General features: G+C 35.6%; 2 protein-coding genes across 2 annotated transcripts in view; one reads left to right on the forward strand and one right to left on the reverse strand.

Moving 5' to 3' along the window:
- LOC133630611 (E3 ubiquitin-protein ligase MARCHF2-like) overlaps window positions 1-432 on the forward strand; it is a 30,477-nt gene extending 30,045 nt beyond the window's left edge. The window contains exon 6 of the transcript XR_009821302.1: window positions 1-432. This exon is cut by the window's left edge and continues 622 nt beyond it. The gene's annotated coding sequence lies outside the window, so the exon portion shown is untranslated.
- Window positions 433-6,956: 6,524 nt separating this feature from the next.
- LOC133630612 (ras-related protein Rab-11B) overlaps window positions 6,957-13,001 on the reverse strand; it is a 44,251-nt gene continuing 38,206 nt past the window's right edge. Inside the window, exons 4-6 of the mRNA XM_062022200.1 lie at window positions 7,600-7,680; window positions 7,378-7,536; window positions 6,957-7,290 (exon numbers count right to left, since the gene is read on the reverse strand). Of these exons, the coding sequence (XP_061878184.1) occupies window positions 7,391-7,536; window positions 7,600-7,680 (227 nt within the window). The 3' untranslated portion in view covers window positions 6,957-7,290; window positions 7,378-7,390. The remainder of the gene's footprint in view (window positions 7,291-7,377; window positions 7,537-7,599; window positions 7,681-13,001) is intronic.

Genomic DNA, 13,001 nt, shown 5'->3' on the forward strand with positions numbered 1-13,001 from the left:
CCCCTTGTAGTTATCGCCACCTAGTGTTTACACATAGTATACATGTGTACAGTACAGTAAACCTTGTTTATTGTTGAGGGCCACGTTCCAGACTTACCACAGTGAATATTAATACTAATAGATTTTATTTGTAAAAAGCACTTTACATTGAGTAAACAACCTCAAAGTGCTACAGTGTATTAAAAAGAATAGATATAAAAACTAGAACAGCCTAATAGCTAGAACTAGTATGCATATATCTAAAAAAAAAAAAAAGAGGCTTTTTTAAAAGCATCCACAGTCTGTGGTGCCCTCAGGTGGTCAGGGAGAGCGTTCCACATTAGTATATAATTTCCTAAGCATTTGAAGATTAGATTTCTTTCACGTACAAAAAACTGGCAGCTTAATCGCAATAATTTTACCGTAAAATTTACTGTCAAAATGGCGGCTTTTTTTTTTCTCACTAAAAATAAAAAACTTTTAGGGTAAAATTCAGTCAACTGAGAAGCAATTTTTTATTTTTTTTTACAGTAAAAACCTTTGATGTTATGTTCTATTAATGGCAAAATGGTATCAGTTTGTTTTTTTTACAGTAAAGACTGGGTGCTCAGTTGCCATATTGCTACTGTTTTTCCATTTACAGTAAAATGCTGGTGGGGAAAAAAACAGTAAATTTTACCGTAAAATCTATTGTCATTTGTGCAGTGTACAATTTGATAGACAACTTCATAAGTCAAGCAGACCTATTTTAACGCAACAAAAATAATTTGAATGTATAAAGTCGTGGTCAAAAGTTTACATACACTTGTAAAGAACATCATGTCATGGCTGTCTTGAGTTTCCAATCATTTCTACAACTCTTATTTTTTTGTGATAGAGTGATTGGAGCACATACTTGTTGGTCACAAAAAACATTCATGAAGTTTGCTTCTTTTATGAATTTATTATGGGTCTACTTAAAATGTGAGCAAATGTGCTGGCTCAAAAGTATACATACAGCAATGTTAATATTTACTTACATGTCCCTTGGCAAGTTTACCTGCAATAAGGCGCTTTTGGTAGCCATCCACAAGCTTCCTGTTGAATGTTTGACCACTCCTCTTGACAAAATTGGTGCAGTTCAACTAATTTTGTTGGTTTTCTGACATGGACTTGTTTCTTCAGCATTGTCCACACATTTTAAGTCAGGACTTTGGGAAGGCCATTCTAAAACCTTCATCCTAGCCTGATTTAGCCATTCCTTTACCACTTTTGGCGTCATTGTCCTGTTGGAACACCCAACTGCGCCCAAGACCCAACCTCCGGGCTGATGGTTTTAGGTTGTCCTGAAGAATTTGGAGGTAATCCTCCTTTTTCATCGTCCCATTTACTCTCTGTAAAGCACCAGTTCCATTGGCAGCAAAACAGGCCCAGAGCATAATACTACCACCACCATGCTTGACAGTAGGAATGGTGTTCCTGGGATTAAAGGCCTCACCTATTCTCCTCCTAACATATTGCTGGGTATTGTGGCCAAACAGCCCAATTTTTGTTTCAAGAACTTTCCTTCAGAAGGTCTTATCTTTGTCCATGTGGTGTCAGATGAAACAAAAATGTTTTTCTGACCAACAAGTATGTGCTCCAATCACTCTATCACAAAAAAATAAGAGTTGTAGAAATTACTGGAAACTCAAGACAGCCATGACATTATGTTATTTACAAGTGTATGTAAACTTTTGACCACGACTGTATATGTATGATAATATTTGAGTTTAAAATCTGTGATTACATGGAGTACATGTAATTTTTTTTCTGTCCACATAAAAATATGTAATACATTTAGTAAGAAGATAAAGTATTTTTTTGACACATTATTTCCAGGCTTTTTAGGGCCAAGTAAAAATGATGCGGCGGACCAGATTTGGCCCCCGGGCCTTGAGTTTGACACTTACACAGTACATGTTATTTTTGATGTATGAATATACTGTACTTTGATGTTATACCTCCCCCTGCAGACGTCTGTGGTTTCATTGAGTTGCATTTAAATTCAGTACGTTTGCCCTTTTTTAACAGGCCTCCACACTTTGAATGAGAAAAACCTCCACTTGGTCGCTCTTTATAAGGGGAGGAACATTTTTGACAGCTAGCCAGACAGTGCATGTACTGTAGTTGTAATAACACGCATGACGTCACTTCAATATCATGATCAATATTAAAGTGACTCACTCCATGGACAGTTGTTCGTCTGGTCCAGCTGGCCGGGGATGTTTCCAGTTTGGGTAAGCACTCCATTTATGTCGAAATAGCTTGTTTCCAAGTTCCATATTTATAGCGTCAAAATGACTTTCATTCCCCTCTCCCGGCTTCGGTCTGCTCAACGTCTCACTCTTCCTTTGTGCTCGCTTCTATAAGCAGCAGTTCATCTTCAGTATATTCAGCTTCAAAAAGATAAGGATGTGAATCCTCATTTGTCCAAAAATGGTCGTTTGCGTTGTCTTTTACCAAGTCTGACATGATTGGAAAACACACTCCTGTTTGATTCCGGAAGTAGGAACACATGTTGCCAGAAGTCAAACATGCGCTGCTATGAAAACGGAAATCAATGGGCAGAAGAAGTCCATCCCGGAAATGATTAAAATGATCAAAATACGGTAAATATTGTACATATTACATATTGTTATGAAGGTGTCTGTTACTACATTATATATATATACTTGCAGTGTGTATATTGTACATATTACATATTATGAAGGTGTCCGTTACTACATTATATATATACTTGCAGTGTGTATAATGTACATATTACATATTGCTATGAAGGTGTCTGTTACTACATTATATATATACTTGCAGTGTGTATATTGTACATATTACATATTATGAAGGTGTCCGTTACTACATTATATATATACTTGCAGTGTATATTGTACATATTACATATTGTTATGACGGCGTCTGTTACTACATTATATATATACTTTCAGTGTGTATATTGTACATATTACATATTGCTATGAAGGTGTCTGTTACTACATTATATATATACTTGCAGTGTGTATATTGTACATATTACATATTATGAAGGTGTCCGTTACTACATTATATATATACTTGCAGTGTATATTGTACATATTACATATTGTTATGACGGCGTCTGTTACTACATTATATATATACTTTCAGTGTGTATATTGTACATATTACATATTGCTATGAAGGTGTCTGTTACTACATTATATATATACTTGCCGTGTGTATATTGTACATATTACATATTGTTATGAAGGTGTCTGTTACTACATTATATATATACTTGCAGTGTGTATATTGTACATATTACATATTGTTATGAAGGCGTCTGTTACTACATTATATATATACTTGCAGTGTGTATATTGTACATATTGCTATGAAGGTGTCTGGTACTACATTATATATATACTTGCAGTGTGTATATTGTACATATTACATATTGTTATGAAGGTGTCTGTTACTACATTATATATATACTTGCAGTGTGTATATTGTACATATTACATATTGTTATGAAGGTGTCTGTTACTACATTATATATATACTTGCAGTGTGTATATTGTACATATTACATATCGTTATGAAGGTGTCTGTTACTACATTATATATATACTCAGCAGTGTGTATATTGTACATAGTACATATTGTTATGGTGTCTGTTACGACATTATATATATACTTGCAGTGTGTATATTGTACATATTACATATTGTTATGAAGGTGTCTGTTACTACATTATATATAATACTTGCAGTGTGTATATTGTACATATTACATATTGTTATGGTGTCTGTTACTACATTATATATATACTTGCAGTGTGTATATTGTATATATTACATATTGTTTTGAATGTGTCTGTTACTACATTATATATATACTTGCAGTGTGTATATTGTACATATTACATATTGTTAAGAAGGTGTCTGTTACTACATTATATATATACTTGCAGTGTGTATATTGTACATATTACATATCGTTATGAAGGTGTCTGTTACTACATTATATATATACTCAGCAGTGTGTATATTGTACATAGTACATATTGTTATGAAGGTGTCTGTTACGACATTATATATATACTTGCAGTGTGTATATTGTACATATTACATATTGTTATGAAGGTGTCTGTTACTACATTATATATAATACTTGCAGTGTGTATATTGTACATATTACATATTGTTATGGTGTCTGTTACTACATTATATATATACTTGCAGTGTGTATATTGTATATATTACATATTGTTTTGAAGGTGTCTGTTACTACATTATATATATACTTGCAGTGTGTATATTGTACATATTACATATTGTTATGAAGGTGTCTGTTACTACATTATATATATACTTGCAGTGTGTATATTGTACATATTGCTATGAAGGTGTCTGGTACTACATTATATATATACTTGCAGTGTGTATATTGTACATATTACATATTGTTATGAAGGTGTCTGTTACTACATTATATATATACTTGCAGTGTGTATATTGTACATATTACATATTGTTATGAAGGTGTCTGTTACTACATTATATATATACTTGCAGTGTGTATATTGTACATATTACATATCGTTATGAAGGTGTCTGTTACTACATTATATATATACTCAGCAGTGTGTATATTGTACATATTACATATTGTTATGAAGGTGTCTGTTACGACATTATATATATACTTGCAGTGTGTATATTGTACATATTACATATTGTTATGAAGGTGTCTGTTACTACATTATATATAATACTTGCAGTGTGTATATTGTACATATTACATATTGTTATGGTGTCTGTTACTACATTATATATATACTTGCAGTGTGTATATTGTATATATTACATATTGTTTTGAAGGTGTCTGTTACTACATTATATATATATATACTTGCAGTGTGGTTATATATATATACTTGCAGTGTGTATATTGTACATATTACATATTGTTATGGAGGTGTTTGTTACTACATTATATATATATATATATATATATATATATATATATATATATATATATATATATATATATACTTGCAGTGTGTATATAAAACATATTACATATTCACTACACATGTTAAAGGTTTCAAGTGATACTGAAAGCATCATGAAGCACAAGCAGTGATACTGGGTCCTTGATACCTCGACCTGTGTGACACTTTTAATACAAGAAAACATGGCCGATACAGCTGCAGTGTGGTTTGAGACTGTCAAGCGTCAAAGTATTTATCAGGAAGAGCTTCTGGCGCCTTGTACTGAAAGAAGTTGGAGTCCGGGATCTTTTTGTTCCCATACGGACAAACGAGGTAAATATAATTTCCCTGTTTACTATTTGGCTTACTAACCGATAGTTGCATGTTTTGCATTTCCTTTCTTTTGCTAACTATTCATTTGGTTTACAGGCCAACTGTAGAGACTTTCAAAATACAGCAGATGGTGCTGTTATGAATGTCAAATTTCAATACAGCCAGTGAGTGTGCCACACACTCACTGAGGGGGTAATGTACCCATCACTCTTAAACACCTCTGACTCATCCTTATCCTTCTATGATTGTGCATGTGTTCTTAATGTTGTGTCCAGGAAGTGAGGTACAAGACTTAAATTCGTTTCAATTCATTTTTGTCCTCAAAATTCCACTCACAATACCCCGTAATGACAATGTGAAAAGTTTAGCAAATTTGTTAAAGAAGAAAAAACTACCCAAAGATAGGTGTGCCAAGTTTGTGGCAATTGTATTCAAAAGGATCATCAACTAAGTATTGGGGAAAGGCTGTGAATACTTATGTGTTTGTAGTTTGAATACATTTGCAAGAAATAAACAATTTTTCGTTGCCATTTTTGGGGTATTGTGTGGAGAATTTTGAGGACTGTTAGAATAATTGTATCTAAGTTATCACAAAACTTTTGTGTTTCAATGAGTTCCCGGCGAGTGGACAAAAGCTGTCTTTAATCCTACCAAGCTGAAGGCTTGTAAAACTCCACTGTGTAGGATGGGAAGCAACATGAAGGTGTTCTGTTTCTTTCATGTATTGTAATCAACAGAAAGATGTCGTCTGACCCGAGAACTACAAAGCAAAGAGGAAGCAGGACCCGACTCCCCTCCAGGGACCTTTTGGTTGTTTTATTTTTTTAAACCAATTCATAAGTTAATATTATTTTAGTTTGTATTAACTAACTAAACTTGTTTATATTTTAAGTCTATTTTATTTTTATTTTGAGACCTTCTATTTTAGATCAGGGGTGACTAAACATTTTCCACCCAGGGCCACTTACTGAAAAGTAGTGGGGGGCATTTTGCTTTTTTTTTGCATTTTATTTTTTTATTTAAAAAAATAATGTTAAAAACAAATATATTTGTATTTTTTTTATTATTTTTTTTCAATAAATATATTTAAAGACAAAATTATATTATAATTATATTTCAGCTTTTCTCATTACATTCCAATTTTGTTGCTCTTTTTTCTTACATTTTTACTGTTTTTTTTAGATAGATATGTTATTGTTTGAAAATACACAACTTTCTTAAATTTTAGCACAACGTATTGGAATTGGGAATTATTTTCCCATGTAAGAAAAGAACAAAAATATTAATAATACGATTGTGTAACTGCTTAACCTAGTGTGTCAAAATATTAATGTTCAGTTACATATTTCACTGTTTATTATGGTGGTTGTATTTTTTCAAACCAATTTTTCAAACTGTTTTAATCAAAGGCGATGGCTGTTTACGACCCCCGTCCCTTAGAAACAGCTGTTGCGTGATGGAGACTGTGCAAGAGTCCAGCCCAGACGGCTCTCCTCAATTAAGCCAAATTTAATTCTGTCTCTGTTTAATTCCTTGCTTCATGTCTTGTTTAATAGATGCCATCAGTGTTTGAACCTGACAAGGACAATCACGAATACAATAATGACGGCTGTAAGATAAAAAGCGAAACTAGTGTGCAATAAGCGACACAGACTCATAATACTGTAAAATTTATTTTCATGGCATTAATATAATGTATGTGTGCAGACACGCTATCAAAACAATAACCAAAACAAAGAAAAAAAGGAATATATTTTACAGGAAATAAGCATCAGCAGCATTACTACCACTCGTTGAGATGACTGAACAGGAAGTGGAGTCCAAGAACAGGAAGTGGAGTCCAAGAACAGGAGTGCTGGTGCGACTGGACCGGCGACTTTACGACACCATCCTTGCTGAGTCAGGTACTCGTGTTTTTGCACTCCCTCGTGGGCTGATACTGGGTCAGATTACTACTTGGAATCAATTCCTTCTGTGGCATCACCAACCTAAAAACAAAAAAAAAGGGTGTGGATTCAGACTAAGCAGCCAGACGTGTACCAGCACTGGACTCCCAATCCCGAACCCGCTCGCACAGTGGGAATGGGGCTACAGGTTCTGGCAGCACTGCAGCTTGCCCCCCCTCTGGCCGTCCGTGGTGGGGGGTACGCTGATGTCCACCACGTTGTTCCCCGGGGACTCGTCGTGAGCCGATCGCTCCGCGATCTGTTTCTGCGACACGATGCGGTAGATTTCTGCGTTTGGAACACAAACCTCAGTTCAGCTGGCGCGTGGTGCCGATACCGGAACACGCTCACCTGTGAGGATGTTCTTGAAGGCCTCTTCAACGTTTGTGGAGTCCAAGGCGGAAGTTTCTATGAATGACAAGTTGTTCTTCTCTGCAAAACACATTTCAACATGAAACATTTTGTAAGATGCACGGGAAAATTACCTTTTTTAATCAAACTGAGTGTCCTGCACTTTTAGCCGAGTGCACGTTTTAATTAGAGATGTCCGATAATATCGGGCTGCCGTTATCGGCCGATAAATGCTTTAAAATGTGGTATCGGAAATTATCGGTTTCAAAAAGTAAAATGTATGACTTTTTAGGGAGAAGTACAGAGCGCAGATAAACCTATAAAGCAGGGGTGTCCAAAGTGCGCCCCTGGGGCCATTTGCGGCCCGCAGCTAATTGTTTACCGGCCCGCCACACATTCTGGAAATACTATTGTAAAAATAAAAAAGAACATTAAAAAAAGTGGAATGAGGTGAAATCTAACTAGAAAAAGTTGCAATGTTGACACAAAAGCTGCCATGCAGGCTGTTTTTTTTTCTTTTGTCTTTATTTTTCTTTTTTTGCTATTGCTCAAAAAAAAAAAAAAAAAAAGACAAAAAATCCATGTTATAATGAATTATTTTCAGGGCTCCAATTACTTCAAATATTTCACTTTAAAATGTTTTATGTGGTAAATATTGCATATATTGTGTAGTAGCCATATAAAAACATCAAAGTGTTCTTTGACAAAAGCGCATAAAACAAACAAAATAATAGTTCCAGCATAAAATGGACAGATATATCTGAAGTTGATCTCGTAAATTAAGTGTTGAAAGTAAAAGAAAAACCTAATAAAAATGTATGACTTTATGAGTGGGGCACCTTTTGGATCCCAAATATATTTAGTGATTTTTTATTTATCTTTTCACTGTGATTACTCAAAAACATGAAATAATTAAAATCAATGGTGTCCTGCATTATTGATCTTTTAGGGCTCTAATTACTAAATACTGCATATTTCAGTTTTACTATAAAAAAAACTAAGTTGTTTTTGACAGAAAAGCCATAAAACATTTTTTTTAATTTGTATTACTTTATATCAACTTCAAGTTGATATAGAGATTTACTGTAAGCATTAAATAATTTTTAAAAAATCTGACTTATTTTTAACATTTTAATGACTGAGACCCTTTATGGCCCCCGGGACCCCTAAAGGTAAAAGAAATAAAAAATCCATATATTTTGTTATGGTTTGAAAATGAAAAATATCAAAATGGCCCCCACATGCTTTAATTTTTCCGTGTGCGGCCCTCAGTGGAAAAAGTTTGGACACCCCTGCCTTAAAGGCACTGCCTTTGCGTGCCGGCCCAATCACATAATATCTATGGCTTTTCACACACACAAGTGAATGCAATGCATACTTGGTCAACAGCCATACAGGTCACACTGAGGGTGACCGTATAAACAACTTTAACACTGTTACAAATATGCAGACCCCGCCCACCCAGTCTGTGGAACACTCTCCCTGACCACCTGAGGGCACCACAGACTGTGGATGCTTTTAAAAAGGGCTTAAAAACCCTTCATTTTACAAAAGCCTTTTTTTTTTTAGATATATGCATACTAGTTTTAGCTATTTGGCTGTTCTAGTTTTTATTTATTTTTTATTATCTTTTTATTTTTATTTTTTTAATACACTGTAGCACTTTGAGGTTGTTTACTCAATGTAAAGGGCTTTTTACAAAAAAAATATATTATTATTACCTCAACCTCCTCATGCTCTCTCTCCCATAGCTGTTGTAGGTATCAAGATTATCTCAGGGAGAGCATGTCCCAAATTCCAAGCTGCTGTTTTGAGGCATGTTAAAAACAAATAATGCACTTTGTGACTTCAATAATAAATATGGCAGTGCCATGTTGGCATTTTTTTTCCATAACTTGAGTAGATTTATTTTGGAAAACCTTGTTTCATTGTTTAATGCATCCAGCGGGGCATCACAACAAAATTAGGCATAATAATGTGTTAATTCCACCACTGTATATATCTGTATCGGTTGATATCGGAATCGGTAATTAAGAGTTGGACAATATCGGACATCGGCAAAAAAGCCATTATCGGACATCTCTAGTTTTAATAAATACAATTTGAAAGGTTCATTTAAACCTTTGCACACTGACAAATAGCATTCGTTTCCTGCTTCCCAAAGTTGGACTTTTGCCAATTTGAATACCTCGGAAATGTTATATTCAGGGGCTCCCCTGTCGAAATGTGTCAAATGTCAATTAACGGAGAATTTGACCACTAAAATACCTAGCCTCTTCCTGCTCCGCCACTGAAAATAATATAAAGGCAAACGTTGGTGTGGAGTGTGAGTGCTGGGCTGGTAAATGGTGGTAGTGGGATCTGTTTCTGGCTCAGGAGTAGACTGATCATACGTCCTCGTTTCACCGGACATGTCCTCTTTTGCGTGGCTGTCCGAGCGGAGTTTCTTAAATGCCTCAAATGTCCGACATTTTGAGTTAGGGTTGCGTGTATTTTCAATGTACGTTCAGGGTTAAGAAGGGGTTAAAAACAAAACAAATTGTGAAAAGACAGAGAGAGCGAGAGAGTTATGATAAACGCGCATGCGTTGCCAGGCTCTGCTTTTTATCCATAGGTTTATCACATTTAATTTTTTATTATCTATAGCAGGGGTGTCAAAAGTGTGTCCCGGAGGCCATTTGCGGCCCACAGCTAATGTTTTAAAGGCCCACGGCACATTCTAAAAATACTATTAAAATAAACAAAAACATAACAAAAGTGAAATAAAAAAGCTTAAAGATGAAATGTAATTTAGAAAGTTGCAATGTCGACTAATAAAACAAAGCTGTTTTTTTTTTTTCTTTCAAACTGTCATTGCTCAAAACATAATATTGAATCAAAATGTTAATATGAATTATTGACCTATCCAAGGTTCCCATTACTTCACATCAAATATTCCACTAAGAAAAATATTTTTGGTGGAAGATTTTGCATATTTTGTGTGTTTGCCATTAAAAACATAGTTTTGTTTGACAAAAAAGGGCGGAAAACTAACAAAAAAACAACAAACAAAAACATTTTGAAATGAGGAATAGATCTGAAGTTGATGTAGACTCCAGAGATTTAAGTGTTAAAGGCCTACTGAAAGCCACTACTAGCGACCACGCAGTCTGATAGTTTATATATCAATGATGAAATCTTAACATTGCAACACATGCCAATACGGCCGGGTTAACTTATAAAGTGACATTTTAAATTTCCCGCTAAACTTCCGTCTGAAAACGTCTATGTATGATGACGTATGCGCGTGACGTCAATGGTTGAAGCGGAAGTATTCGGACACCATTGTATCCAATACAAACAGCTCTGTTTTCATCTGTGTTGGTGAATCTTTTACAATTTGTGAACAATGAAGACTACAAAGAAGAAAGCTGTAGGTGGGATCGGTGTATTAGCGGCTGGCTGCAGCAACACAACCAGGAGGACTTTGACTTGGATAGCAGACACGCTAGCCTGATGCTAGCCTTCGACCGCATCGATGATCGGGCGAAGTCCTTCGTCGCGCCGTCGATCGCTGGAACGCAGGTGAGCACGGGTGTTGATGAGCAGATGAGGGCTGGCTGGCGTAGGTGGATAGCTAATGTTTTTAGCATAGCTCTGTGAGGTCCCGTAGCTAAGTTAGCTTCAATGGCGTCGTTAGCAACAGCATTGTTAAGCTTCGCCAGGCTGGAAAGCATTAACCGTGTAGTTACATGTCCATGGTTTAATAGTATTGTTGACCTTCTGTCTATCCTTCCAGTCAGGGATTTATTTATTTTGTTTCTATATGCAGTTAAGCCCGATGCTATCACGTTAGCTCCGTAGCTAAAGTGCTTCGCCGATGTATTGTCGTGGAGATAAAAGTCACTGTGAATGTCCATTTCGCGTTCTCGACTCTCATTTTCAAGAGGATATAGTATCCGAGGTGGTTTAAAATACAAATCCGTGATCCACAATAGAAAAAGGAGAAAGTGTGGAATCCAATGAGCCAGCTTGTACCTAAGTTACGGTCAGAGCGAAAAAAGATACGTCCTGCACTGCACTCTAGTCCTTCACTCTCACGTTCCTCATCCACGAATCTTTCATCCTCGCTCAAATTAATGGGGTAATCGTCGCTTTCTCGGTCCGAATCGCTCTCGCTGCTGGTGCAAACAATGGGGAAATGTGAGGAGCCTTTCAACCTGCGACGTCACGCTACTTCCGGTACAGGCAAGGCTTTTTTTTATCAGCGACCAAAAGTCTCGAACTTTATCGTCGATGTTCTCTACTAAATCCTTTCAGCAAAAATATGGCAATATCGCGAAATGATCAAGTATGACATAGAATGGATCTGCGATCCCCGTTTAAATAAAAAAAATTCATTTCAGTAGGCCTTTAAATATAAAATGTATGTATGCCCTGGCACACCATTATCATCATCACCCAAGCAAAACACTTTTTACACTTTTATACTGAAATAAATACACCTACAACTATTTAAAATAAAAACATGGAAAAGCGGTAAAGTTTAGATCCATGGAGGAAAGAAGGAAGTGAATGAATGTTTATAACTGAATACATTTACATATGTATACACATTTTTTAATTTTTTTATTATTTCTTTTAATGAATTAAGTAACGTTTATGACAACCTTTTTCCGAAACACAATATAGAATGTGCGACATAACAGGATAATGCATACGTTTATCTTTTTTTTTTTTCAAAACGCTTACAAAAAAGTGGGACCCCAAAAATGTACTGTGGGACCCCATTTTGAAAATTCCTAGCGCCAACACTGCTGTCAACAGAGAAGAAAAAAATGCTTTATTTAAATAAATATATTATTTATAAAGCAAGTTCAAGTATCGTTGGCAAATTTTCACCTAGTTCCGGCCTTGGTGTGCTGCCCGCCTTGCCATGCATATATGTGTCCTCTTTTTGGGATTTCACAATATGGTCAGCCTACTCAGGAGGATATGGTTTATTTTTAATTTGACGCTATTCACGAATGAACAAAAAAATGGCCCAATGGGTACGCACCTTTTTATAATGGCGGATATTTCCAGCAAGATTACCTCCTCTTGTAGCTCAGCCATTCTTTCATGTAGCTCTGTGCTTAAAGGCCTACTGAAACCCACTACTACCGACCACGCAGTCTGATAGTTTATATATCAATGATGAAATCTTAACATTATAACACATGCCAATACGGCCGGGTTAACTTATAAAGTGACATTTTAAATTTGCCGCTAAACTTCCGGTTCGAAACGCCTCTGAGGATGACGTATGCGTGTGACGTAGCCCGGCGAACACGGGTATGCCTTCCACATTGAAGCCGATACGAAAAAGCTCTGTTTTCATTTCATAATTCCACAGTATTCTGGACATATGTGTTCGTGAATCT

This window comes from Entelurus aequoreus, linkage group LG16, assembly GCF_033978785.1.
Source record: "Entelurus aequoreus isolate RoL-2023_Sb linkage group LG16, RoL_Eaeq_v1.1, whole genome shotgun sequence".
NCBI lineage: Eukaryota > Metazoa > Chordata > Actinopteri > Syngnathiformes > Syngnathidae > Entelurus > Entelurus aequoreus.